This window comes from Aotus nancymaae, unplaced genomic scaffold (assembly GCF_030222135.1).
Source record: "Aotus nancymaae isolate 86718 unplaced genomic scaffold, 86718_ANA_hifiasm-v0.15.2.pri h1tg000064l_1, whole genome shotgun sequence".
NCBI lineage: Eukaryota > Metazoa > Chordata > Mammalia > Primates > Aotidae > Aotus > Aotus nancymaae.
In genome coordinates this window covers 9394781-9422727 of record NW_026988479.1, presented here as the reverse complement: position 1 = coordinate 9422727, position 27947 = coordinate 9394781, and the positions used below count along the sequence as shown (strand labels likewise).

The 27947-nt window shown below is 40.9% G+C and overlaps 1 protein-coding gene across 1 annotated transcript in view; it reads left to right on the top strand.

Annotated features, from left to right (window-relative positions):
• Positions 1-27947, top strand: part of CDKL3 (cyclin dependent kinase like 3) — a 49496-nt gene that overhangs the window by 2075 nt on the left and 19474 nt on the right. The window contains 4 exon segments of the mRNA XM_064366230.1: positions 2911-2925; positions 3994-4058; positions 4090-4218; positions 16626-16804. Of these exon segments, the coding sequence (XP_064222300.1) occupies positions 2911-2925; positions 3994-4058; positions 4090-4218; positions 16626-16804 (388 nt within the window).

Genomic DNA, 27947 nt, shown 5'->3' with positions numbered 1-27947 from the left:
ATTCTTTAAGGTTTATGATCTTGACGATGTAGTATAGATGTTTTGTATGCAACAGATGTTCTTATCTGTCTTTATCTGATACAAAAATAATATTTTCTTCTTTCTTTGTAAGTCTATGAGATATAGTGGATCAATTTGCTTGCTTGCCTTCCTTCCTTTCTTCTTTCTTCATTTCTTTTTTTTTTCTTTTCTTTTCTTTCCATGGAGTCTTACTCACGCCTGTAATCCCAGCACTTTACTCTGTTGCCCAGGCTGCAGCACAGTGGCATGACCATAGCTCACTGCAGCCTGCATCTTCTCGGCTTAAGCGATCTTCCTGTTTGGGCCTGTCAAACAGCTAGCATTATAGGCATGAGCCACTGTGCCTGGCCTAATTTGCTTTCAAAGTACAGGAAATATATTAGGCATCTGTGGATTATTAGAACAGCTCTATGCCAGGTGCGGTGGCTCACACCTGTAATCCCAGCACTTTGGGAGGTGGAGGCAGGCAGATCACAAGGTCAGGAGTTTGAGACCAGCCTGACCAGCATGGTGAAACCCTGTCTCTACTAACAATACAAAAAATTAGCCATGCATGTTGGCAGGTACCTGTAATCCCAGCTACTTAGGAGGCAGAGCCAGGAGAATCGCTTGAACCCGGGAGGGGGAGGTTGCAGTGAGCCACCACTGCACCACTGTACTCCTTTCTGGGCAACAGAGTGAGACTCTGTCTCTAATTAAATAAATACAAACAAACAGCTCTATTTCTTTTTTTCTTTTTTTTTTTTTTTTGAGACAGAGTTTCACTCTTGTTGCCAGGCTGGAGTGCAATGGTGCCATCTTGGCTCACTGCAACCTCTACCTCCTGGATTTTCCTGCCTCAGCCTTCCTAGTAGCTGGGATTGCAGACATGCACCACCACACATGGCTAATTTTGTATTTTTAGTAGATACGGTGTTTTACCATGTTGGCCAGGCTGGTCTTGAACTTCTGATCTCAGGTGATCTCAAACTTCTGGCCTCAGCCTCCCAAAGTGCTGGGATTACAGGCGTGAGCTACCGTGCCCAGCCAGCTCTATTTCTAGACAATGAAAAGTTAAAGTCAGTAAAGATGTTATGATTTTGTGAAAGATATCAGTTCTGTCCTGATGACCTGAAACATAATAATACTATAAATAAGGGAGTTTTTGTGCACTGGAATGAAAATCTAATTAGAAGGAGATTTCCCCCCAGGCAGTATGTCTTGCTCTTTCTTCAACTGTTGCACTTAAACTCATTATTTTTTTCTACTTAACCATTTGTAAATTGATTAAGTAAATTGATTGTCACATATTGTAACGAGTATGTGACAATACAGAGAGGAACTTGAATGTGCATTTTACTCTTACAACTGTTATGCAGATAATTTTGAGATACCCTAACTATTCTCATTGGCTTTTTGTTATTGTTGTTGTTGTGGTTTCGAGACAGTCTCACTCTGTTGCCCAGGCTGGAGGGCAGTGGCACAGTCTTGGCTCACCGCAACCTCTGCCTCCCAGGTTCAAGCAATTCTTGTGCCTCACCCTTCGAGTAGCTGGGATTACAGGCATGTGTCACCATGCCCGGCTAATTTTTGTATTTTTAGTAGAGACGGAGTTTTGCCATGTTGCCCAGACTGGTTTCGAACTCCTGGCTCAGGTGATCCGCCCACCTCAGCCTCCCAAAGTGCTGTACAGGTGTGAGCCACTGTGCCTGGCTCTCATTGGCTTTTTATTAAATTTGATATAATCTAATTTCACTAGAGATTTCTTGGATTAGTTAATATTCTTAGTCTAAAAAACTTGTCATGATTTAATTTGAACTAAATTTTTATGCTAGAATTTCATTAAATAAATGAGCAATTAGTGAGAATATCTGCAAAAAAAAGTTGTCTAGTAATGGAGAAAAACAAAATTAAACAACTTGAAGAGGGGTACTGGAGCATTTCTAGGGATTTCATTTCATGGTTTATCTGAGTAAATACTGTACCTAATTCTTCATCCCTGAATGGATCTTCCATAATCCTTATTCACATTAACCCTTCCCTGCTTTCACTGCTTTTGCCTTTAAAATAAAGACTGGATAGGAAACCATAATTTTCCATAAGTAGAGAGTTAATATTGTAGTGTCCAAAAGCAGTCAATTCTTTTTTTTTTTTTTTGAGATGGTGTTTCACTCTTGTCACTCAGGCCGGAGTACAATGGCGTGATCTGAGCTCACTGCAACCTCCGCCTCCCAGGTTCAAGCAATTCTCCTCTCTCAGCCTCTCTAGTAGTTGGGATAACAGGTGCCCACCACCATGCTGGGCTAATTTTTATATTTTTAGTAGAGACAGGGTTTCACCATGTTGAACAGGCTGGTCTTGATCTCCTGACCTCAGGTCATCTGCCCACCACAGCCTGCCAAAGTGCTGGGATTACAGGCGTGAGCTGCTGTGCCCAGCTAGCAGTCAGTTATTTTCACTGCTGCCAGTATGCTATTGCTTCAGCACTCTGGCATCTTGCCAACCAGGGAAATTTGGAGCAAAAAGGAAAGGAATCTGGTGTTATATTTTGGATGTTTGTCTCTAGTCATGTTTTAAGGACTTTCATCTCTTCATCAGTTACAGAGAAGTAGAATAATTGACATTGTGCCATTGGAATAAAGGCAAATATATTTTCATAAAAGTATAGTTTTCTAAAGCTAGGAGCAGTGGCTCATGCCTGTAGTCCTAGCAACTTGGGAGGCTGAGGCAGGAGGATCTCTTGAGGCCAGGAGTTTGAGATCAGCCTGGCAATATAGCAAGAGTCTTTCTTTTCTTTTCTTTTCTTTTTTTTTTTTTAAAGAAGTACTTCTTCATTTTTAGCCAAATAAACATATATTTTTGATAGTTTGGACGAAGTGGTTAAATATTTCAGAACTTATTGTAATTAAGTCAGTGTGATAAAAAATAAAATAAGTAGCATACAACATTAAATCTCATTTGTTTCCTAAGCTGATACATGGCTATCATTGACATTTTAAAATTAGCAATAATTGTTACCAGTCTGAAAAGGTGGTTAGTTGTTTAATAAGAGTACAGACAACAAACAAACATTTACCCGCAAATAATTATATAATTATGTAAACTTTCTGTGGTTATAAATTGGTAGTTCACATATCTGAAGATTTTGCAGATATTTTGATGTTCTTTTGATATAGTCTAATGAATTTATGATGTCCCCTAGAACTTACGGTTTACTTTCTAGAGTTTAGGATCAAAATTAAAGAATAATTAACTTATATAAATTCAGATCACATACTTAATCGTGTTGAAATCCATGCTCATCTGAAAACATAGGACCTTTTAAATTTCGGGTGTTAAACTTAACCACAAACCAAATTTAAAAATAGCAAGATATCTCTCAACAGAATACTAAGTTATATACATTAAGTTATTTTCACAAGCAACCAAATACCAACTTGACATAAAATAATATATCTCACTTTGTCCTATAAATATTGATTATAAAATGTATTAAAATTTTCTTAAAATAGGAATGGAAGCAAACTGGTTGAGAAATTTCAGTTGAAATGCATGGAACATAGGCTGGGCATGATGACTCACACCTATAATTCCAGGAGTTTGGGAAGGCAAGGCAAGAGGATCACCTTAGGTCAGGATATCGAGACCAGCCTGGCCAACATGGGGAAATCCTGTTTCTACTAAAAATACAAAAATTAGCTGGGTGTGGTGGTGTACGCTTGTAATCCTAGCTGCTCAGGACACTGAGGCAGGAGGATTGCTTGAAACAGGGTGGTGGAGGTTGCAGTCAGCCAAGATTGTGCGACTGCACTCTAGCCTGGTGACAGAGTGAGACTCCATCTCAAAAAAGAAAAAAAAAAAAAAAAGAAAGAAATGCATGGAACAAAGCTGAGAATATTACTTTTTTTTTTTTCTCAAAATTTTAGGTGTTATATGTACAAATTGTTATGCTTGAAATAATTAAAAATTTATTTTGTTTCTTTTGTCAATAACGATTTCATCATGAAAACCTGGTCAATCTGATTGAAGTTTTTAGACAGAAAAAGAAAATTCATTTGGTATTTGAATTTATTAACCACATACTACTAGGTATTTGAATTTATTAACCACATACTACTAGATGAGTTACAACATTATTGTCATGGACTAGAGAGTAAACGACTTAGAAAATACCTCTTCCAGATCCTTTGAGCAATTGAATATCTTCACAGTAATAATGTAAGTGCTTTAGAATAAGACAAATTGTAGGATGAGTATGAATCATAAATGCTCCTTATACATTGTTTTATTTTCATGAAGATTGCTAACATTCTTTTTCTATACAATAATAATAGACATCCTGAAAATGGGATAGGGAATGGTGGGGGCACTATATTTTAGTTTCAGAACCAAAAATATTGAGCACTCAGTAATTCTAACTATAAAGTAGACCAAGTGGGATGGTAAAGGCAGTATCAATAATTATGTTTAGTAGAATCAATAATCAACTGGGCCACCATTATTAGAGGAATTATATTAAAACATTGGAAGTCAAGGCTGTGGCTTAATGGAGAGCTGCTCAAATTAAGGGAGGTTTAGCATTAGGAAGTGGAAATTAGGCCAGGGTAATAGCTAATTAATGTGGATGCCTTTAGGGGAAGAAAGGAGGTATAAAGTGGCTGAGAGGTATGAGGCATTGTCATTTAACCTATGAAAAATCAAGGAAAAGAAGAGATCAGCTATTCTGATTTTTAATGTTGACTTTAGCATTGCCTCCTAAGTGTTTAGCTCAGCAGGGTTTTGTTTTGTTTTGTTGCTTTTTTTGAGATGGAGTTTCACTCTTGTGGCCCAGGCTGGCTTACTGCAACTGCTTCCTGGGTTCAAGCAATTCTCCTGCCTCACCCTCCCAAGTAGCTGGGATTACAGGCATGCACCACCATGCCAGGCTAATTTTGTATTTTTAGTAGAGATGGGTTTCTCCATGTTGGTCAAGTCTCGAACTCTGCACCTCAGGTTATCGACCTGCCTCGGCTTCCCAAAGTGCTGGGATTAGCCACCATGCCTGGCCAGCTCAACAGGTTTTTATGGAGCTTCTTTTGTTCTCATTGTGGCTCTACTTTTTGGAAAATTAGATATATATTCAGGAAATAACACTAAAAGCCTGAAAAATAATATTTTTATTTGTTTTTAAATTTTTTAAATTGTTTTTTAGAGGCAGAGTCTTTCTATATTGCCCAGGCTGGTCTTAAATTGCTGGGATCAAGCAATCCTCCTGCTTCAGCCACTCAAACTACTGGGATTACAGGCATGAGTCACCATACCTGGCCAGAAGTAATTTTATTAGGTAGATGACACATACACAACTGTATATCCTAGGGTTTTATAGATTTGATATCTTAATCTCTACCTGTCTGACTTGCTAATAATGCATCTCATTTTGTGACTTTGAAAAATATGGCTGTGATAGCAACTAGAATTCAGATTGTAATTTCTTTGCCAGCTGAATCCATGGGGAGGCTACGGTATAACGTGACAGTTAAGAGCATACAGTCTTTAGAATCAGACCATCCTGAGTTTTGACCTTACTGGTTTTTCACTATGAAAAAACACACAACTTCTGCAGTGCACAACTTGTGCGACCAAAGGTGACTCTGTGATCTTGGGAAAGTTATCTAACCTCTCTGAGTCTCATTTTCCTCATCTGTAAAATGATACTGTGGTATCTCACAGATTTTTATTTTTTATTAAAATTTTTTTTTCTTTAAACATTACATCCAAGGAAAAGGGAACTCACAGATTACTATGACTTATAAGTTTAGTAATTTTTTTTTTTGAGTCAGAGTTTCGCTTGTTTACCCAGGCTGGAGGGAAGTGGCATGATCTTGGCTTACTGCAACCTCTGCCCCCCAGGTTCAAACAATTCTCCTGCCTCAGCTTCCTGAGTAGCTGGAATTATAGGCACCCACCACCACGTCCATCTAATTTTTGTATTTTTAGTAGAGATGGGATTTCACCATGTTGGCCAGGCTGGTCTTGAACTCCTGACCTCAGGTGATCTGCCCACCTTGTCCTCCCACAGTGCTGGGATTATAGGCGTGAGCCACTGTGCCTGGCCAAGTTTAGTAATTTTAATATTCATTTCTTCTGCATCTCTTATGATGCCTGCTTGCCTCCCAGCCAGGACTACTCAGTACTCCAAGCAGTGGTTTAGAAGAGAGAACTTCCAGGCAGTGAAATCCAAACTCCTTACCAGGCTCTACAAGGCCCTATCTACCCCCATAACTTTCACAAGCTAACCTGTCAGGCTTTTTTTTTTTTGAGACGGAGTTTCGCTCTTGTTACCCAGGCTGGAGTGCAATGGCGCGATCTCGGCTCACCACAACCTCCGCCTCCTGGGTTCAGGCAATTCTCCTGCCTCAGCCTCCTGAGTAGCTGGGATTACAGGCATGCACCACCATGCCCAGCTAATTTTTTGTATTTTTAGTAGATACAGGGTTTCACCATGTTGACCAGGATGGTCTCGATCTCTTGACCTCGTGATTCACCCACCTCAGCCTCCCAAAGTGCTGGGATTACAGGCTTGAGCCACCGCACCTGGCCACTTTTTTTTTTTTTAAGACCGTGTCCCTCTATGTTGCCCAGTTTGGAGTGCAGTGGCTAATCACAGGCACAATGGTAGCACACTGCAGCCATGAACTCCTGGCCTCAAGTGATCCTCCTGCCTCAGCCTTCTGAGTAGCTGGGACTATAGGCGCAGCACTTCACAGATTTTTTTTTTTTTCCTGAGACAGGATCTCACTCATTCTGTTGCCCACAGTGGAGGGCATTGGCCCAATCACAGCTCACTGCAGCCTCAACCTCCCAGGCTCAAGTGATCCTCCTGCCTCAGCCCCCTGAATAGCTGGGACTACAGGCTCACACCACTGTAAGAATTAAAGAAAGAGGAGAGAAACATAAAGGGTGACTTTTCAGTCAACAGGGATAGGTTTATTTTAAATAAACCTGAGAGAGGCTTCTGGCCAAGTTAGGTCAGAGCTCACTTTCTTACAGACTAAGAGTTTTTAAGGATTCAGGGTGGGAGAGTTTATTAGACACTTAGACTGCTTCTTTGCCTCTTTGTTGTGCTTATTTGGGAGGGAGAGCTGGGTGTCTTTTCCCATCCATCTTTCTGCAGCTGCAGGCATATCCCCCAAGTCTGCTTTTAGCTTCCCTGTCTTAGTGCACTTGAAGGGAAAGGAATGTGCTTATTAAGGCACACTGTTTTATTGGGGCCCATTGTATGAGGGTGAAGTTTGGCAGTTACCCAAGAGACTTTCCCCCACCTCCCTCTGTGTCCAAGTTGTTCTTAACTTCAGAGAGAGTTGTTAAGTCAGGTTACAGGGAACAACAGGTAGAGGAAGATAAGATTACACAGGTTCTCAGGGGAGAGATTTTCCAGAACCTTGAAATTTATCTATAAGAGGGTGAACTCTTTCCTGAGCATACTGGGGAACTATTGAAGATTTTGTTGTTTTTTTTGTTTTTGTTTTTCTTAAGATAGGATCTTGCTCTGTTGCCCAGATGGGAGTACAATAGCATGATCATAGCTCACTGTAGCCTCCAACTTCTGGGCTCAAGCAGTCCTCCTGCCTCAGCCTCCCAAGTTGCTAGGACTGCAGGCATGTGGCACTACACCTGACCCATTGGAGGTTCTTGAGCATTGCCATGACTGGATGAAAACAAAACCGGATTTTATTTTAGCAAGAGTGGAAGATATGAGTAGACAGAGACCCAGAGAGATCAGGTGGGAAGTTGTGACAGTCTAGACGTGTGGGTGGTTAAGGGTTTGGACTAAGATAGTAGCAATGGGAAGGAGAGGAAAGATGGCAGAGGGAGAGGATGGAAAGATTTCAGAGGGAAAATCACAGGACTTGGGAACTAATTAGATATGAGAGGGTTGAAAACAAAGGGTGAAGTCAGAGAGTTTATTACAGTATTATTATTATTATTTTTTTGAGACGGAGTCTTGCTCTATCACCCAGGCTGGAGTGCAGTGGTGTGATCTTGGCTCACTGCAACGTCTGCCTTCTGGGTTCAAGCAATTCTCCCTGCTTTGGCCTCCTGAGTAGCTGGGATTACAGGTACCTGCCATCCTGCCCAGCTAATTTTTGTATTTTTCGTAGTATTGCAGTATTTTTAACTGAGAGCCAGAGAAGTGCCATTGTCAATAACTGAATTTAGAAATGGGAATTGCTTTAAGATATATCGATATATTTTAAGAAATAGTGAGAATTTCTATTGAGTATCTACTGATAAACATTTTTTATACTAGGTGCTGGGGATACAGCCTTAAGTAAAATACTTGGTTCCTACTCTGTTTTTTTCTTGAGACAGAGTCTAGCTCTGTCACCAGGCTAGAGTTCAGTGGCATGATCTCAGCTCACTGCAACCTCCACCTCCCAGGTTCAAGCAATTCTTCTGCCTCAGCCTCCTGAGTAGCTGAGATTATAAGCATGTACTGCCACACTCGGCTAATTTTTTTTGTATTTTTAGTAGAGACAGGGATTCACCTTGTTGGCCAGGCTCATCTTGAACTCCAGACCTCAGGGTATCAGCCTGCCTTGGTCTCCCAAAGTGCTAGGATTTCAAGTGTAAACCACTGCGACCAACCTATCTTTATTTAATTTAATTAATTTATTTATTTGACAGAGTCTCATTCTGTCACTCAGGCTGGAGTTCAGTGGCACAATCTCAGCTCACTGCAACCTCCACCTCACAGGTTTAAGTGATTCTCTGGCTGGGCGCAGTGGCTCACGCCTGTAATCCTAGCACTTTGGGAAGCCGAGGTGGGTGGATCACCTGGGGTCAGGAGTTCAAGACCAGCCTGGCCATCATGGTGAAACCCCATCTTAAAAAAAAAAAATAAGTGATTCTCCCGCCTCAGCCTCCTGACTAACTGGGATTACAGGCACCCACCAGCATGCCTAGCTAATTTTTGTATTTTTAGTAGAGATGGGGTTTCACCATGTTAGCCAGGATGGTCTAGAAATCCTGACCTCAAGTGATCCACCCGCCTGGCCTCCCAAAGTGCTGGGATTATAGGCATGAGCCACCGATGAGAATTTATAAATAGTAACCAAGGAAACAAATTCACAGGTTAATAAATGAATCTCCCGATACCATAACAGCAGGGGTACCCAACCCCTGGGCTACAACCAATATCAGTCTGCAGCCTGTTAGGAACCAGGCCACACAGTAGGTGAGTGGCGGGTGAGCAGGCAAAGCTTCATCCATATTTACAACTGCTTTCCATTCTCGCAATACCACTTGAGCTCTGCCTCCTATCAGATCCGCGGAGGCATTAGATTCTTACCGGAGTGTGAACCCTATTGTGAACTGCGCATGCAAGGGATCTGGGTTGTGCACTCCTTGTGAGACTATAATGCCTCATGATCTGTCACTGTCTCCCATAACCCCCAGTTGGGACCATCTAGTTGCAGGAAAACAAGTTCGGGGCTCCCCCTGTTCTACATTATGGTGAGTTGTATGCTGATTTTATTGTATATTACAATGTAATAATAATAGAAATAAAGTACACAATAAATATAATACACTTGAAGCATCCTGAAACCATCCCCCAGCCTGGTCTGTTGAAAAACTGTCTTCCACAAAACCAGTTCCTGTTGCCAAAAAGGTTGGCGACTGCTGTAATACAGTTAATAACTGATGGAAGAGGGGAATTAGATTCCTTCTACAGTCCATACTCTTTCCTTTCTACCATGCTGTCTCTCCACAGCAGCTTAGTGTAAAGCTGTTTAGCTTTAATTCTTAAAGCTTGTGCTTAGGAAATACTGAAGAATGAGGAAAGTCTAATTGTGTTTGGGAAGCAGATAACAAATATTTATATTTATGGATATGTGTACACATGTATATGCATGCATACATTTGTTTGTTAAATGGAATTAGGGGATCAGAAGAGGAAAGTGACAGTGAAAAGAAAGATTTCCAAAATTTTAATTGCTGTTTATAAAAGAGAAACTTATAACAATAAATCAATGAGTTCATCTGAAATCATCTCAGAATTGCGATATAACTTTTCAATAAATAACTTCCTTTTTTTTTTTTGAGACGAAGTTTTGCGCTTGTTGCCTAGGCTGAAGTGCAATGGCGTGATCTCAGCTCACTGCAACCTCTGCCTCCCAGGTTCAAGTGATTCTCCTGCCTCAGCCTCCTGGGTAGCTGGGATTACAGGCATGCATCACCACACTGGGCTAATTTTGTATTTTTAATAGAGATGGGGTTTCTCTATGTTGGTCAAGCTGGTCTTGAACTCCTGACCTCAGGTGATCCACCCGCCTCAGCCTCCCAGAGTGCTGGAATTACAGGCATGAGCCACTGCGCCTAGCCTCAATAAATACCTTTTTTACCATGCTTCCTCCTAACACAACACCTTTGCACATATGATTCTCTCTTCTTGGATTTTTCTTTCTTTCTTTCTTTTTTTTTTTTTTTCTAAGATGGGGTTTCACCATGATGGCCAGGCTGGTTTTGAACTCCTGACCTCAGGTGATCCACACACCTCGGCTTCCTAAAGTGCTAGGATTACAGGCATGAGCCACCACGCCCAGCTTGGATTTCTCTTTCTTCCAATCTTTCCTAGTTTACCTCTGCTCATCCCTCAGATCTTAATGAAAGTGGAGTTTTCCCCAGGGACATCTTCCCTAATCTGTCACTGGGTCATGTCTCCATTTAAATTATTATAATGCTATGTTCCTTTCCTTTGTAGCACTTGTGTTACTTGTGATTATATGCAGTAAGGTGTTTCTCTTCCAATTGACTGTTAGTTCTATGATGGCAAAGAACTATATCAATTTTTTTTTTGAGACCGAGTCTTACTCTCTCACCCAGGCTGGAGTGCAGTGGCACGATCTTGGCTCCCTGTAACCTCTGCCTCCCAGGTTCAAGCAATTCTCCTGCCTCAACCTCCTGAGTAGCTGGGGTTACAGGCGCATGCCACCATGCCCGGCTAATTTTTGTATTTTTAGTAGAGACAAGGTTTCACCATGTTGGCCAGGCTGGTCTTGAACTACTGATCTCATGATCCACACACCTCAGCCTCCCATAGTGCTGGGATTACAGGCATGAGCCACCATGTCCAGCCTTCTTTTTTTTTTTAAAAAAGTATTTATTTTTCACTCAACATGTATTTCTGAACTATTTTTCTTTACTAGCTTTATTGAGGTACAGTTTTTTATTTTATTTTATTTATTATTTTGAGATAGGATCTCACTCTGTTGCCCAGGCTGGAGTGCAGTGGCGAGATCTCAGCTCACTGCAACCTCTGTCTCCTGGGTTCAAGCGATTCTCCTGCCTCAGCCTCCAGAGTAGCTAGGATTACAGGCGTGTGCTACCACACCCAGATAATTTTTTGTATTTTTAGTAGAGACGGGGTTTCACCATGTTGATCAGGATGGTCTCGATCTCTTGATCTTGTGATCCACCCGCCTCGGCCTCCCAAAGTGCTGGGATTACAGGCGTGAACCACCGCGCCCGGCCTAGTTATGTTTTTTAAAGGAAACTGCCAAACTTTTTTCCAAAGTGACTGTATCATTTTAAATCCCCACCAGCAATGGGTTTCATGTTTTTTCACATTCTTCCCAATATTTTTCATTGTCTTTTTTATTGTAGCTATTCTAGTGGGTATGAAATGATACCTTTTTTTTTTTGAGGGGTAAACTGTCTTTATTCACAGATGACATAATCATCTATATAGAAAATCCTATGGAATCTACAACAAAGTTAATAGAACTATTAAATTTATGAAAATTGTGGGATACAAGATCAGTATGCCAAAGTCAATTGTATTTTCACTTATTAATGACAAAAATCTAAAATTTAAAAATACCATTTATAGTAGCACCAAAGAATATCACATATTTTCAGGAACATTGAGGAAAATCTGACAAGACCTATGCACTGACAACTACAGAACATTGATGAGAAATATTAAAGAAGCCTAAACAAATGGAGTGAGATAACTGTTTTTATGGAGGTCTCAACATGATGATGAAAGACCAAGGAGGATGTCATCGAAACATAGAATTTTAAAAGTTGGAACTCAGAGAGTGCTTGGTTTTCAAGCATAAGATAATTCTAAATGTAGTCATAGTGTTAGTTGCTAGAAAGGGAAAATGGGCCGAATATGGTGGTTCATGCCTGTGATCCCAGCACTTTGGGAGGCTGAGGCAGGAGGATTGCTTGAGCCTAGGAGTTTGAGAACAGCCTGAACAACATAGTGAGATCTCATCTCTACAAAAAAATTTTAAGATGTGCTGGGTGTGTGGTGGCTCATGCCTGTGGTCCCAGCTATTCTGGAGGGTGAGGTGGGAAGATTGCTTGAACCTGGAGGTCAAGGCTACAGTGAGCCATGATCATACCACTGCACTCTAGCCCGGGTGACAAAGCAAGTGAAACTGTCAGGGTATTAAGTGGGTGGATCTGTAGATCTTTCTGCCCCATGTTTAGAACACTGAGGAGGAGGTCAGTGGGTATATAGTGGGCAGAATGTGTGAAGTGATACCTTTTTTTTCCTTTGAGATAGAGTCCCGAGGTTAAGAGGGTAAGTAGGGGCCAAACCTCACAAGGCCTTCTAAGCCATTTTAGGGAGTTTGAAATTTATCCTGCAGGATGAGGAAACCTCGAAGCAAAGAAGTGACATGATCGGGCTGGGTGAGGTGGCTCACGCCTGTAATCCCAGCACTTTGGGAGGTCAAGACGGGCGGATCATGAGGTCAAGAGATCAAGACCATCCTGGCCAACATGGTGAAACCCTGTCTCTACTAAAAATATAAAAATTAGCTTGGCGTGGTGGCAGGCACCTGTAGTCCCAGCTACTTGGGAGACTGAGGCAGGAGAATCGCTTGAACCTAGGAGGTGGAGTTTGCAGTGAGCCAAGATTGCACCATTGCACTGCAGCCTGGCAACAGAGCAAGACTCCATCTCAAAAAAAAAAAGAAGTGGCATGATCACACATCTGATTGTAAAATAGTATTAAGACCTCATTGTGGAGACTGGATTGGAGAGCACAAATGTGAATTAAGGGAGACCAGTTGATAAACTTGTGTATTAGTTTTGTGAGACAGCTGAGGAGACCTGAACTAGGAAGAGCAGTAGATAGGTTACGGGAGTGTGGGCAGGGAGAAAAATGCCCTTGGTTTCTGACTTGCATCATGGAGTCAGTGGTGGTTCCATTCACTGGAATAGCAGATTGTTGAGAACAAGTAGGTTTGGAGGAGAAGAGGATGTGTTTAGTTTTAGATTTGCTGAATTTAAAGGGCCTGTACTCAGTTTTTTTGGGATTTATTGTGGACTTTCATTTCTTGTGGAAACCAGGAGAAATATCTGTTAGACATAGAAATGTTGAAATTATCAGTAATATATGGATAGTTACTAAAGCTGTAAGAATAGATGAACCATATACAAAAATCAACTAAAAATAGATTAAAGACTTAAATGTAAGATCTGAAACTGTAAAACTACTAGAAGAAAACATGGGAAAAGTTCTATGACATTGGATCTGGGCAGTGATTTTTTTGGATATGAAGCCAAAAGCACAGACAACAGAAGCAAACAGACAAATGGGATTACATCAAACAAAAAACACTTCTGCATATCCAAGGAAATAATCAGTAGAGAGAAGAGAGAACCCACAGAATTAGAGAAAATACTTGCAAACCATACATCTGATAAGGGGTTAATATCTAGAATATATAAGGAACTCAAATAAATCAATAGTAAGGAAACAAATAACCTGATTAAAAATTGGGCAAAGGACCAGGTGCAGTGGCTAATGTCTATAATCCCAGCACTTTGGGAGGCCGAGGTGGGAGGATAGCTTAAGTCCAGGAGTTCAAGACTAGCCCAGGCAACATGGTGAAACCCTATGTCCTTAAAAAAATTAAAAAATAAAAAATGGGCAAAGATGGCTGGGCACAGCAGCTCACACCTGTAATCCCAGCACTTTGGGAGACAGGTGGGCAGATAACTTGAGGTCAGAGTTTGAGACCAGCCTGGACAACCTGGTGAAACCCCGTCTCTACTAAAAAGACAAAAATTAGCTGGGCATGGTGACATGTGCCTGTAATCCCAGCTACTTGGGAGACTGAGGCAAGAGAATCGCTTGAACCCGGGATAAGGAGGTTGCAGTGAGCAGAGATCACGCCACTGCATTCCAGCCTGGGTGACAAAGCAAGACTCTGTCTCGGAAAAAAAAAAAAAGAAAGAAAAGTGTTGGCAAGGACAGGGAGGAAAGAGAATCCTCTTAACACGGTTGGGCCAAATGTAAATTAATACAGTCATTATGGACAACAATATGGAGGCTTTTCCAAAAATTAAAAATATAATTACCATATGATCCAGCAATCCCACTACTGGGTATATATCCAAAGGTAATTAAATCAGTATGTCAAAGAGAAATCTACACTCCCATGTTCACTGCAGCATTATTCACAATAGTCAAGATGCAAAATCAACCTAAGTGTCCATTAAAGATGAATGGATAAAGAAAATGTGGTATGTATACACAATGGAGCACTATTCAGCCATAAAAATAGAAAGTGTAATCCCAGCACTTTGGGAGGCCGAGGCGGGTGGATCACAAGGTCAAGAGATCGAGACCATCATGGTCAACATGGTGAAACCCCGTCTCTACTAAAAATGCAAAAAATTAGCTGGGCATGGTGGCGCGTGCCTGTAATCCCAGCTACACAGGAGGCTGAGGCAGGAGAATTGCCTGAACCCAGGAGGCGGGGGTTGCGGTGAGCCGAGATCGCGCCATTGCACTCCAGCCTGGCTAACAAGAGCGAAATTCCGTCTCAAAAAAAAAAAAAAAAAAAAAAAAAAAAAGAAGGAAACCGTGTCATTTGTGATGACATGGATGAACCTGGAGGACATTATGTTAAGTGAAATAAGTCATGCACAGGACAAGTACTGCAGGATCTTACTTACATACAGAATCTGTAAAAACGCAACTCATAGAAGTAGAGAGTAGAATGGTAGTTACCAGGGGCTAGAATGGGGTGGTTGGGGAGGTGTTGGTCAAAGGATACAAGAATTCAGTTAGAAAGGAGGAATAAGTTCAAGAGATCTATTATACAAAATGGTAACTAGTTAATAACAATGACTATATTGAAAATTGCTGAGAGTAGATTTTAAGTGTTCTTACTATAAAAAAAAGTATGTGAGGTAATGCATATGTTAATTATCTTGACTTAGCTAATTATACAATGTATACATATTTCAAAACAACATGCACATAATATATACAATTTTAATTTATCAATTAAAATGTTAAAAATCAAGGCCAGGTGTGGTGGGTCACACCTAGAATCCTAGCACTTTGGAAGGCTGAGGCGGGAAGATCACTTGAGCCCAGCACTCATGATCACCTGGGCAACATAATCAGAACCTGTCTCCACACAGAGAAATTTTAAATTAGCCAGTAGTCCTAATACTGTAGGCTGTGCAGCTACAGCCACGCACTTGTACTCCTAGCTACTCAGGAGGTTGAGGTGGTAGGATTGCCTCAGCACTCCTTGCTTGAGCCCAGGCGTTTGAGGCTGCACTGAGCTTTGATTGTGCCTTTTCACTCTGGCCTAGGCTATGGAGCAATACCCTATCTCTTTAAAAAATAATTTCTTAAAAAGAATTGATCAGATTGAGATGGAGCAGCCAATAGGTAGGGAGAAGCCCAAGAGTGTTGTCCCTATAACCAAGTGACAAAAATGACCCTCCCACCCCCCAAAAAAGAGAGTACATGAAATTGACCAGGAAACGTGATATATATGAAGAGATGAAAGCCTAAGACAAGGACTCTGTATTTTAGGGACAGACAGAGAAAGAGGAGCTGCCAGGTAGATAGGAGGAAACTGGGAACATTTTGGGTCCCAGAAACCAGGAATGGAGGAATAGCTGGCAATATTTTTACAGTAAGAAATCAAGTAAGATATGGATGGAGAGGTGGCTATTGGATGTAGCAAAAAATGTGGATGACTTTGGCTAGAGAAGTTTAATGCAGTGTAGGAGCAAAAGAGGAGGTTACATTATCTTGGGTGACTGGGTCAGAAAGTGAAGACTATGAGTACAGATAATATCTTCAAGAGGTTTAGCTGTGAAGGACATGAAAGGACAGGAACTGGAGTGGGACATAGGTTAAAGGAAAGTAAAATTTCATTAAGTTATTTTCTTGCTTTTTTTCTTTTATTTATTTATTTATTTATTTATTTTAGAGAACGGGTCTCACACTGTTACCCAGGCTAGTCTCAAACTCCTGGCCTCAAGCTATCCTCCTGCCTTGGCCTCCCAAAGTACTAGGTTTACAGGCATGAGCCACCATTCCCAGCATCATGAAGCTCTTTTGGTTTTTCTTATAGGAATGTGATTTGCCGTTTTAGTATTATGCCTGTTTTCTTAGCTTCATTTTATTTTGAGATGATAGGACAAGAATTGAAAACATGTAACTATATTTGTATTGTGTAATTAACCCTTTGCATGTGGTAAGGAAATAGCTTTACTACCTTAATTAACTAGATTTTCTCAGTATAAATTTTGAGAGATTCTGGATAATGAAATCTCATTTTAATATATTTTGTATGCTGTTTGCTTTTTAGATTATACATCGAGATATAAAGCCTGAGAAGATTTTAGTATCCCAGTCAGGAATTACTAAGCTCTGTGATTTTCATTTTGCACAAACACTAGCAGCTCCTGGGGACATTTATATGGACTATGTGGCCACACGCTGGTATAGAGCTCCAGAATTAGTATTAAAAGATACTTCTTACGGAAAGTATGTATATTTTGGGATCCTGCCAGCCTTTCCTAGTTATCTCTTTTTTTTTTTTTTTGATTTGAGATGGAGTCTCACTCTGTCGCCCAGGCTGGTGCGCAATGGCGCAATCTTGGCTCACTGCAATCTCCGCCTCCCAGGTTCAAGCAGTTCTCATGTTTTAGCCTCCCAAGTAGCTGGGACTACAGGCTCACACCACTATGCCTGGCTAATTTTTGTATTTTTAGTAGAAACGGGGTTTCTCCATATTGGTCAGGCTGGTCTCGAACTCCTGACCTCAGGTGATCCACCAGCCTCAGCCTCCCAAAGTGCTGGGATTACAGGCGTGAGCCACTGTGCCCAGCCTCCTAGGTATCTCTTTTATCCCTTGGTATATTCTTGTATATCCATCACCTCTAATACTGACAGGTTCTGCCCTCTGCATCTAGGTTGGTGCTAACAAGAGGGACACCTTTAAAGGTAGTGTAATAGATCCTGTAGGTATCTGCATTGCTGGCTACTGCTGCTGCTATGCTCATTCAACTCTCATGGGTTGAATGGCCACAGCCCCAGAAGACCTATGCAGGCATCCCTCAGAGTGTATCTATATTTGCTTTAAGCTGTGCCATACCCTTTGCAGAGTTCCCTCCTCTGTTTATCTTCAGCCTCTACATTCTGCAAAGATTTGAAATCATTTACCTTACTCTGCCAGTGTTGCAGTAGGAACTGCCGAGTATTTCCTGGAAAAATTACTTTAAAATGGTACTGTTTTAGGTGCCTCAAAAGTAGCATGATCTTGGTCTAGCACAAAACAGCAACCTAAAATACAAATAATCAATCTTGAACATAAAGAGATAAAAGTATGTAACTTAATACCTGATTTAATAGAAAACTTGGGGGTAATTCTCATGTGCTTTTCCTAGAAATTATTATTCTGTTATAATAATATGTAATATTAATGGTTTTTTTATTTTTATTTTTATTTTATTATTTTTTTAAAGATGGGGTTTCACCATGACAGCCAGGCTGGTCTTGAACTCCTGACCTCAGGTGATCCACCCACCTCGGCCTCCCAAAGTGCTAGGATTACAGGCGTGAGCCACTGCACCTGGCCCAATATTAATGGGTTTTAACCTTCTGCCAGAAACTGTTCTAAATGCTTTATATACATCAAATAATTTAATCTTTACAACAACCCTACGATGAAGTTGCCACTATTAGCATTCTCATTTTAAATAATAGAACACTAAGGCACAGAGATAAAGTAATTTGCCTAAAGTCACATAGCTGGTTAATAGCAGAACAGAACCAGGATTCTAGCCCAGGTGGTCTGAATTCACAATCCATTCCCCAGGGTACCTTTTCAACTGTACCTACCATTGATGTACTGTATAGACTGTCTCTGTGCCTCAGTTACTTCACCTATAAAATGGAAATAATAATAGGACTCACTTCATAGGTTTGTGGTGAGGATTAAATGATGTGATATATGCTCAATAAATATTATCTACTTTTTTTTTTTTTTGAGACAGAGTTTCGCTCTTGTTGCCCAGGCTGGAGTGCAGTGGCATCGTCTCGGCTCACTGCAACCTCCACTTCTCGGGTTCAAGCGATTCTCCTTCCTCAGCCTCCCAAGTAGCTGTGATTACAGGCATGTGCCACCACACCCAACTAATTTTGTATCTTTAGTAGAGACGGGGTTTCTCCGTGTTGGTCAGGCTGCTCTCAAACTCCTGACCTCAGGTGATCCACCAGCCTCGACCTCCCAAAGTGCTGAGATTACCGGTGTGAGCCACTGCAGCCAGACTATATTATCTACTCTTATTCAAAGTCCTCAAACGTTTTTTCTTCATTTCTTTTTTGCCTCTGGGCATAATGTAGCCTACATAAGATCTCTCTGTCTCAGTTTTACCCTCTGTTCATACTGTAGCTTAAATTCCTTTTCTGATACACTCCCTAGCCCCTCAATCCTATTCTACATCTTTTAGTACATTATCTGTAAATTTTGTGCCAGTTAATATTAACATGGGCTAGTTCTTTCTCTAACTCTTTTTCATTAACCTCCCAGTAAAAATTAAGTTCCTTGAGAATCAGCATAATCTCTTGTATTCTGCATAACCAAACTTGGTGCCTTGCCCATGGTAAAGTTGGATTCTAGGAGACTTCACATTGTGTTTGAAACAAATTTGCTAGTGAGTCCTTTTTAAAAACCTTTTTATTGTAAAAGAAAACAGAGACACAGAATATCACACATAACAAATGGATAGCTCTACCACCTGATCAAAAATAGAATTTTGCCCACCACACCAGAAAACCCTTTGTGTGCCCTACTGCAATTGTAACATGCCCCCTTCCCTACAAAGCAACCACGATATTGACTTTTATTGTAATAATTTACTTACATTTTTTAAAATAATGGAGACAGGTCTTGCTATGTTGCCCAGGTTGGTCTCGAACTCTGGCATCAAGCAATCCTCCTGCCTCAGCCTCCCAAAGTGCTGGGATTACAGGTGTGAGCCACCAGGCCTGGCCATTTCCTTGCATTTTAAAGATAGTTTTATCACCCAAATGTGCATCCATTTAGTTTAATCTAGGCTTTTTCGAGATATGATTCATATATCATACAATCATACATTTAAAGCGTACACGTAAGTGGTTTTCAGTATATTCACAGAGTTGTACAACCACAATCATAGTCAATTTTAGAACATATTTATCACCCCCAAATGAAACCCTGTATCCATTAGTAATAACTCTCCATGTCCTCCCAACCCTTCTAGGCCTAGACACACTCCTATCTGCTTTCATTCTCTATGGATTTGCCTATTCTGAACATTTCATATAGGGAAAATTATATAATATATGCTCACCTCGGCCTCCCAAAGTCCTGGAATTACAGGCATGAGCCACCATGCCCAGCCAGTACTTTATTTCTTTTTATGGCTGAATAATATTCCACTGAATGGATAGACCTCTTTTTATTTACCTTTTATCAGCTGATGGACATTTGGGTTGTTTTTACTTTTTAGCTATTATGGGTAATGCTGCTATGAGCATTTGTATACTCATTTTTGTATGGACATATGTTTTCATTTCTTTTAGGTATATACTTAGGAGTTAGAATTGTGGGTCATATGGTAACTCTATGTTTAATCTTTGAAGAATTGCCAGACTGTTTTCCAAAGTGTTTGTACCATTTTACATTCCTACTAGCTGAGTGTGAGGGTTTCAGTTACTCCCTGTCTTTGCTAGCACTTACTATTATTGTTTTGTTTTTATAGCCATCTTAGCCCCTTTTTTTTAAGTAAACTTTATTTTGGGATAATTTTAGATTTACAAGAAAGTTGCAAAGATAGTATAGAGAGTTTCCATATATTCCTCACCCAGTTTCTGTTTTCCCTAATATTATCCTATTTCATTACTACGGGTAAATTTGTCAAAACTAATCTTGTTCTAGCCATACAGGTGTCATCGCACATACCTGTAGTCCCAGCTTCTTAGGAAGCTGAGGCAGGAGGGTCACTTGAGCCCAGGAGTTTGAGGCCATAGTGTGTTATGTTTGCACCTATGAATAGCCACTGCAATCTATCTAGCCTGGGCAACATAGAGAGACTCTCTCTCTAAAAAAAAACCGCTAAACCATTGCCAACAACAAAACTAGCCTTGCCTTTATTTAAAAAATATTTGATTTTTTTTTTTTTTTGAGGATGAATCTTGCTCTGTCACCCAGCTGGAATGCAGTGGCATACCAGCTCATGGCACCCTTTGTCTCCAAGGTTCAAATGATTCTCGTGCCACAGCCTCCTGAGTAGCTGGGATTACAGGTGCCCATCACCACACCTGGTTAATTTTTTTTTTTTTAAATGGAGTCTCACACTCTTGCCCAGGCTGGAGTGTAATGGCACAATCTCCGCTCACTGCAACCTCTGCCTCCCAGGTTCAAGTGATTCTCCTGCCTCAGACTCCCAAGTAGCTGGGATTACAGGTGCCCACGACCATGCCTGGCTAAATTTTTGTATTTTTAGTAGAGGGGGTTTCTCTATGTTGGCCAGGCTGGTCTTGAACTCCTGACCTCAGATGATCTGCCCACCTTGGCCTCCCAAAGTGCTGGGATTACAGGTGTGAACCACTGCACCTGGCCAATTTTTGTATTTTTAGTAGAGATAGGGTTCCACCATGTTGGCCAAGCTGGTCTTGAACTCCTGGTCTCAAGTTATCTACCTGCCTCCACGTCCCAAAGTGCTGAGATTACAGGTGTGAGCCTCCACGCCTGGCCAAGATTTGGTTTTTCTTTTTTTGAGATGGAGTCTCACTCTTTCGCCTAGGCTAGGGTGCAGTGGTGTAATCTTGCCTCACTGCAACCTCCACCTCCTGGGTTTAAGTGCTTCTTGTGCCTCAGCCTCCCTAGTAGCTGGGATTTCAGGCACCCTCCATCATGCCCAGCTTATTTGTGTATTTTTAGTAGAGACTGGGTTTCGCCACATTGGCCAGGCTGGTCTTGAACTCCTGACCTCAGGTGATCCACCTGCCTTGGCCTCCCAAAGTGTTGGGATTACAGGTGTGAGCCATCACTCCTGGCCTAATATGTTTTTAAGCTATCTTTTAAACTACGGGAATTTCTCTATCCCTTTGTTTCCCTTACAGCTTACATGTTGAGGAGTTCAGAACATTTGCTTTGTTGAATTTCTCACAATCTGAATGTTGTTGATTGCATTCCCATAGGGGAATTCAATGTGTTTATCTGTCCTTTGTATTTTCTGCAAATAAGCAGCTGATGCAGATTAGTCTGAGGTTCAGTCCCTTTGGCAAGACTGTAGGTGTTACTGTCTTCTTTCATCAGAGGGTGCATGTTTGAATGTCTCTTTTTGTGATGTTAGTAAGCATTGATGCTTAATGACTAGATCCATCACTTCATTGGGATGTCTAAAATGGTGTTATTTTAACTTTATCATCTTTTTAAAATGTATTATTTGAATACTTTCATAAATAGACATTTCCCCTTATTTGGTTACCTAATGATATAGTTCATATGAAGAAACTGGGTAAATACTTGATTTTTTTCATACATTTTAAAGAATTGGCTCCAAAAGGTGACCTCCAAAGGCAACCAATTAATTTTTTTGGAAATATCATTATAAACTCATGAACTTAAACATATTTAATGAGTTTCAATGTATTGCAATTATCAGGGCAGAAAGATAATACCTTTTGCCTATCTGTAACAAGAGTCACAGCCAATGCTCGTATAACAAAAGACAGGTTAGCAAGAGAAGCATGACAAGTTTAACAAAGTTCTATGTGACATAGAAGTCTTCATAAATGAAAACCCAAAGACCCAGGGAGAACACAGTCTGATTTTATGCTAAATTTTCTGAGAGGAGTGGATAGTTGTAGAGAAACGCGGTTGGGCAAAAGGAGTAAGATCTAATGGTAATAAGCACAGCAAGGCCCGTTTGTTCAGATTCTTCCGCCTCTGTTTTGCATTCCTTCCTTCCAGGTGTGGTGGGAAGGAGCTCTCTGGAATGAGGGTGTTATCAAAGGAGGTAGATCAGAGAGTGACCTTTCTATGTTTTATGGCTTGCTTTGGGGAAGAGGAATTCTAGTTGCTCCGGAGGTGGGCAAGAGGAAGAGAAATCCTGGTTTCTGTGATACACCTTGAGGGAGAAAGGAGGGCAGGAGAAGGTGAGAGACATTTTGTTTCTGAGGCCCTTCTAATCTCCTTCAGTTCAAAATATGTGTCATGCCAAAGCACCATACTTTTGGGTATCATAGTCTAAACCTGGACGCAATTATTATTATTACTGAAGTTCAAAATCAATGGATGCCTTTTCAAGGGGGCTTCCCAAGTCCTTTTAACAGGACCTAGTATGTAGAATTTGATACTTTCCTTGTGACCTTACTGACAAGATAGTAGTCCAGGCTCATTTTTTACATGTTTTTGCCCTAGGCCTGGTGTCAGCCATATTATATTTGTTTTTAAAAACAGCATAATTGAGATATTTTTATATAATATGATTCATCCATTTGAAGTAAATTTCAGTGGCTTTTAGTATATTCACAGATATGTACAACCATCACCACAATTTTCATCAACTCAGTAAAAACCCCATACCCTTTGTCTATGACACCCCTAGACCTCCAAACCCCCTCCCTAACCCTAAGCAATCACTACTCTCTATCTTTATAAATTTTTCTTTTTTAATTTTAATTTTATTATTATTATTATTATTATTTTTTTTTTTTTTTGAGACGGAGTTTCGCTCTTGATACCCAGGCTGGAGCGCAATGGCGCGATCTCGGCTCACCGCAATCTCCGCTTCCTGGGTTCAGGCAATTCTCCTGCCTCAGCCTCCTGAGTAGCTGGGATTACAGGCACGCGCCACTGTGCCCAGCTAATTTTTTGTATTAGTAGAGACGGGGTTTCACCATGTTGACCAGGATGGTCTCGATCTCTTGACCTCGTGATCCACCCGCCTCGGCCTCCCAAAGTGCTGGGATTACAGGCTATTATTTTTTATATAGAGATGAGGTCTCCCTATGTTGCCCAGGCTGGTTTTGAAATCATGGGCTCAAGAAATCTTCCCTACTCAGCCTCTCAAAGTGCTAGGATTATAGGCATAAGCCACCACACCTGGCCCTACTTCTACAGGCATGCACCATTATGGCTGGCTAATTTTTATTTTTTTCTTTTTTAGGGACAGGGTCTTGCTATGTTGACTAGGCTGATTTTGAATTCCTGGGCTCAAGCAATCTTCCTGCCTTAGCCTCCCAGAGTGTTAGGGTGATAGGTGTGAGCCACCACACTGAAGCCTCACTTTTTTATTCCAGCTATTCTAATGGGTGTGAAGTGGTATTTCATTGTGGGTTTGATTTACATTTCCCTAGTGTCTAATGAGGTTGAATGTCTTTTTTTTTTTGTACTTATTATCCATTTGTATATTGTCCTTGGAGAAATGTCTGTTCATATCCTTTGCCTATTTTTAAATTGAGTTGTCTTTTTATTATTGAGATGTAAGAATTTTCTGCATATCCTAGATACAAATTCCTTATCAGATATGTGATTTGCAAATATGTTCTTCCATTTTGTGGGTTTTGTCTTTACTTTCTTGATGATGTCTTTTGATTTTCAAATGTTTCCAATTTTGAGAAGTCCAATTTATCTGCTTATTTGGTTGCCTATGCTTTTGGTATCATATTTCAAAATTGTTTGCCAAATCTAGGGTTATGAAGATTTACAGTTACATTTTCTTCTAAGAGTTATGACTTTAGCTCTTACATTTAAGTCTGATCCATTTGAGTTAATTTTTGTATGTGCTATAAGGTGAGAGTTCATGCTTTTGCATGTGGCTATCCAGTTGTTGTCCCAGCACCATTTGTTGAAAATACTGTTCTTTCCCCATTATGGTCTTGGCCCCTTGTTGAAATTTGGTTGCCCATGGATGTAAGTGTAACTGCCCAAGGGATTCACCTTGCCTGCTGCCTAGACAGAGCCAATTCATCAAGCCAGGGAAATTTCAATAGAGATAGAATAACTCATGAAGAGCTGGCTTTGCAGGAGAACAGAGTTTTATTATTACTCAAATCAGTCTCCTTGAGCATTCAGGGAGCAGAGTTTTTAGGAACAATTTGGTGGGTGGGAGAGGCCAGTGAGCTGGGAGTGTTGTTTGGTCAGGCTTGAAATCACAGGGAGTCGAAGCTGTCTTCTTTCACTGAGTCAATTCCTGGGTTGGGGTGGGGCACAAGATCAGATGAGCTGGTTTATCAATCTGGGTGGTGCCAGCTGATCCATCAAGTGCAAGGTCTGCAAAATATCTCAAGCACTGATCTTAGGAGCAGTTTAGGAAGGGTCAGAATCTTGTAGCCTCTAGCTGTGTGACTCCTAAACCATGATTTCTAATCTTGTGGCCACAAGTTTTTGGTGCCACAAAAGAAATAGCACTGGAACATAAATTTTCTCAGCAAGGCAAATTTACTTCTATAGAAAGGTGCATCTTGTGGATGGGGCAAGACACCGGACGGGGAGGGGAAGGGGGTCTTATCCCTGATACAGCTAGTCCCTACTGCTTTGTCTTTCCCCTATTGGCTAGGATTGGACTGCACAGTCTAAGTTAATTCTGACTGGCTATTTTTAAAGAAAGCAGGGGTATGATCCAGAGTGGTAGGGTGAATAGTTTTGGCAGGAAGAACGGTTACAAAGCAGGTGACTAAGGATGACTAAAGACAGAGCAGGTGACTAAGGACAGAGCAGGTGACTAAAAATGATCAAGGACAGAGCAGGTGATAGAGGAGAGGAAGGGGTTGTTCACTGAAACCAGGGGCAAGGAGATGTAAAGAACGAGGAAGTTAAACTTTAAAATGGAGAACAAAGAACAGGGAAACTGAATATACTGACATATTGTTCTTTGAAGAGGAATTTACTGTACTCTACATGTTAGTCCTACAAAGGCAATCTGGTCCCCAGGCAGGAAGTAAGTCTGCTTTGGGAAAGGGCTGTTATCGTCTTTGTCTTAAACTGTATATGAAATTAGTCTAGCCTGTGTCCAGGAATGAACAAGGACAGCTTGAAGGTTAGAAGCAAGATAGAGCTGATTAAGTTAGATCTCCTTCACTGTCTCAGTCACAATTTTGCAAAGGTGGTTTCATAAGGGCTTATTTCTAGAATCTCAGTTCTGTTCCATTGATCTGCAAGGCTGTCCTTGTTCCAGCAATATGCTTTCTTTCCTTTTTTTCTTTTCTTTTTTTTTGACAAGGTCTTACTCTTTTGCCCAGGCTGGAGTGCAGTGGCATGATCTTGGCTCACAGCAACCTCTACCTTCTAGGCTCAAGCAATCCTCCCACCTCAGCCTCCTGAGTAGTTGGGACTTCAGGGGTATATCACCAAGCCTGGCTAATTTTTAAATTTTTTGTAGAGACAGGATTTCACCACATTGCCCAGGCTGGTCTTGAATGGCGCTCAAGCAATCTGCCTGCCTTGGCCTCCAAAAGTGTTGGGATTATGGGCATGAGCCATTGCACACTGTCTTAATGACTACTACTTTGTAGTAAGTTTGAAATCAGGAAGTGTGAGTCTTTCTACTTTGTTTAGTTTTCTGAGATTGTTTTGGCTATTCTAGGTCCATTGCAATTCCATATGAATTTTAAGATCAGCTTGTCGATTTTTGCAAAAAGACATCTGAGATTCTGATATGGATTACATTGTATCTGTGGATTAGTTTAGAGGTTATTGCTGTCTTAAAAATGTTAACTCTTATTCTAATCTGTGAATTTAGGATGTTTTGCCATTTATTTAGATCTTCCATTAATTTTTTCAACAATGTTTTGTAGTTTTCAAAGCATACATTTTACACTTGTTTTGTAAAATTTATTCTTAAATATCTTACACTTTTTGATGCTATTACAAATGGAGTTTTCTTAATTTCATTTCAAATTGTTCATTGCAAGGGCATAAAAATGCAACTTACTTTTGTATATTGAGCTTATATTGAAGTGGTGTCATTGTCTGGGGTAAATACCCAGAGTTTGTCATCTCGTGCCGAGAAGATTAAGGACATGGACACGCACGAGGAGTGAGTTTAAGAGCAGAGGTTTAATAGGCACAAGAAAGAGAAAGAATAGCTCTCTCCTTAGTGAGAAAGAGGGTCCTCCAAAAGGAGAATCTGGCCTGCAGCTTGACGAGGTGGTGTCCAGTTTACGTAGGGCCCACAGATTGTTTCCACCAGGTGTGACATTTACATAGTGCAAGAGGAAGGCTGGTTACCCTACCCTAATATTATTATGCAAAAGGAGTCTTTGCCTGGCTGGAGCCATATTGTCTTCTCCTTACATGATTTGCAAAGAGAAGGGAAGGTGGAGCCATCATTTTGAACATGCCTAGTCCCAGGTAGCCTTTTTCTGTTGGCATAACTGCTGGCATTCACCTGTGCAAGCTTCCAGCTTGTGTGTCTATGTCTGCAGCTTGATTCTACAGGCTGCTCTTGGTTAGAAAAGAAAATGATTGGGGCTGCTTTTCACTAAAAGGAAAACCTTACCGAGGATCCCATACCCTCACTATTTGCCTAAATAATTTATCCTTAACTCTTAATATCAAGCAACCTTCCGAACTTGCTTATTGGTTCTCATAGTTCTTTAGTGGATTCCTTAGGATTTTCCACATAGAAGATAATGTCGTCTGTGAGTAGATATAGTTTTGCTTTTTTGCTGGTCTGGATGCCTTTTATTTCTTTTTCCTAATTGTGCAGACTTGAACCTCCAGTACAATGTTGAATAGAAGTGGCGAGAGCATTGGCCAGGCATGGTGGCTCACCCTTGTAATCCCAGCACTTTGGGAGGCCAAGGGCGGGGCATATCACCTGAGGACGGGAGTTCAAGACCAGCCTGACCAACACTGAGAAACTCCATCTGTACTAAAAATACAAAATCAGTCAGGAGTGGTGGTGCATGCCTGTAATCCCAGCTACTTAGGAGGCTGAGGCAGGAGAGTCACTTGAACCCAGGAGGCAGAGGTTGCAGTGAGCTGAGATCATGCCATTGCACTCCAGCCTGGGCAACAAGAGCAAAACTCTGTCTCAAAAAAAAAAAAGTGGCAAGAGCAGACACCCTTGTCTTGTTCCTAATCTTATGGGGAAAGCACTCAGTCTAAGTATGATATTAGATGTGGATTTTTCATAGATGCCCTTTATCAGATTGAGGAAGTTTCCTTTTATTCTTAGTTTGTTGAGTGCTTTTATCATGAAGGGTGTTGGATTTTATAAAATGTTTTTTCTTTGTCTATTGAAATGATCAAAATGAAAATTTTCTTGGTTTTATTCTATTGATGTATTATGTTACATTTCTTGGTTTTTGGATGTTGAACCAATATCCAATTGGTCACAGTGCATAAGTCTTTTTCTTTTCTTTTCTTTTCTTTTTTGAGACAGAGTCTCACTCTTGTTGCCCAGGCTGGAGTGCAATGGCACCATCTTGGCTCACTGCAACCTCTGCCTCCTGGGTTTAACTGATTTTCCTGCCTTAGTCTCCCAAGTAGCTGGGATTACAGGCACGGGATTACAGGTACAAGCCACCACGCCCAGCTAATTTTTTGTATTTTTGGTAGAGACGGGGTTTCACTGTGTTGGCCAGGCTGGTCTTGAACTCCTGACCTCAGGTGATCCACCCACCTCTGCCT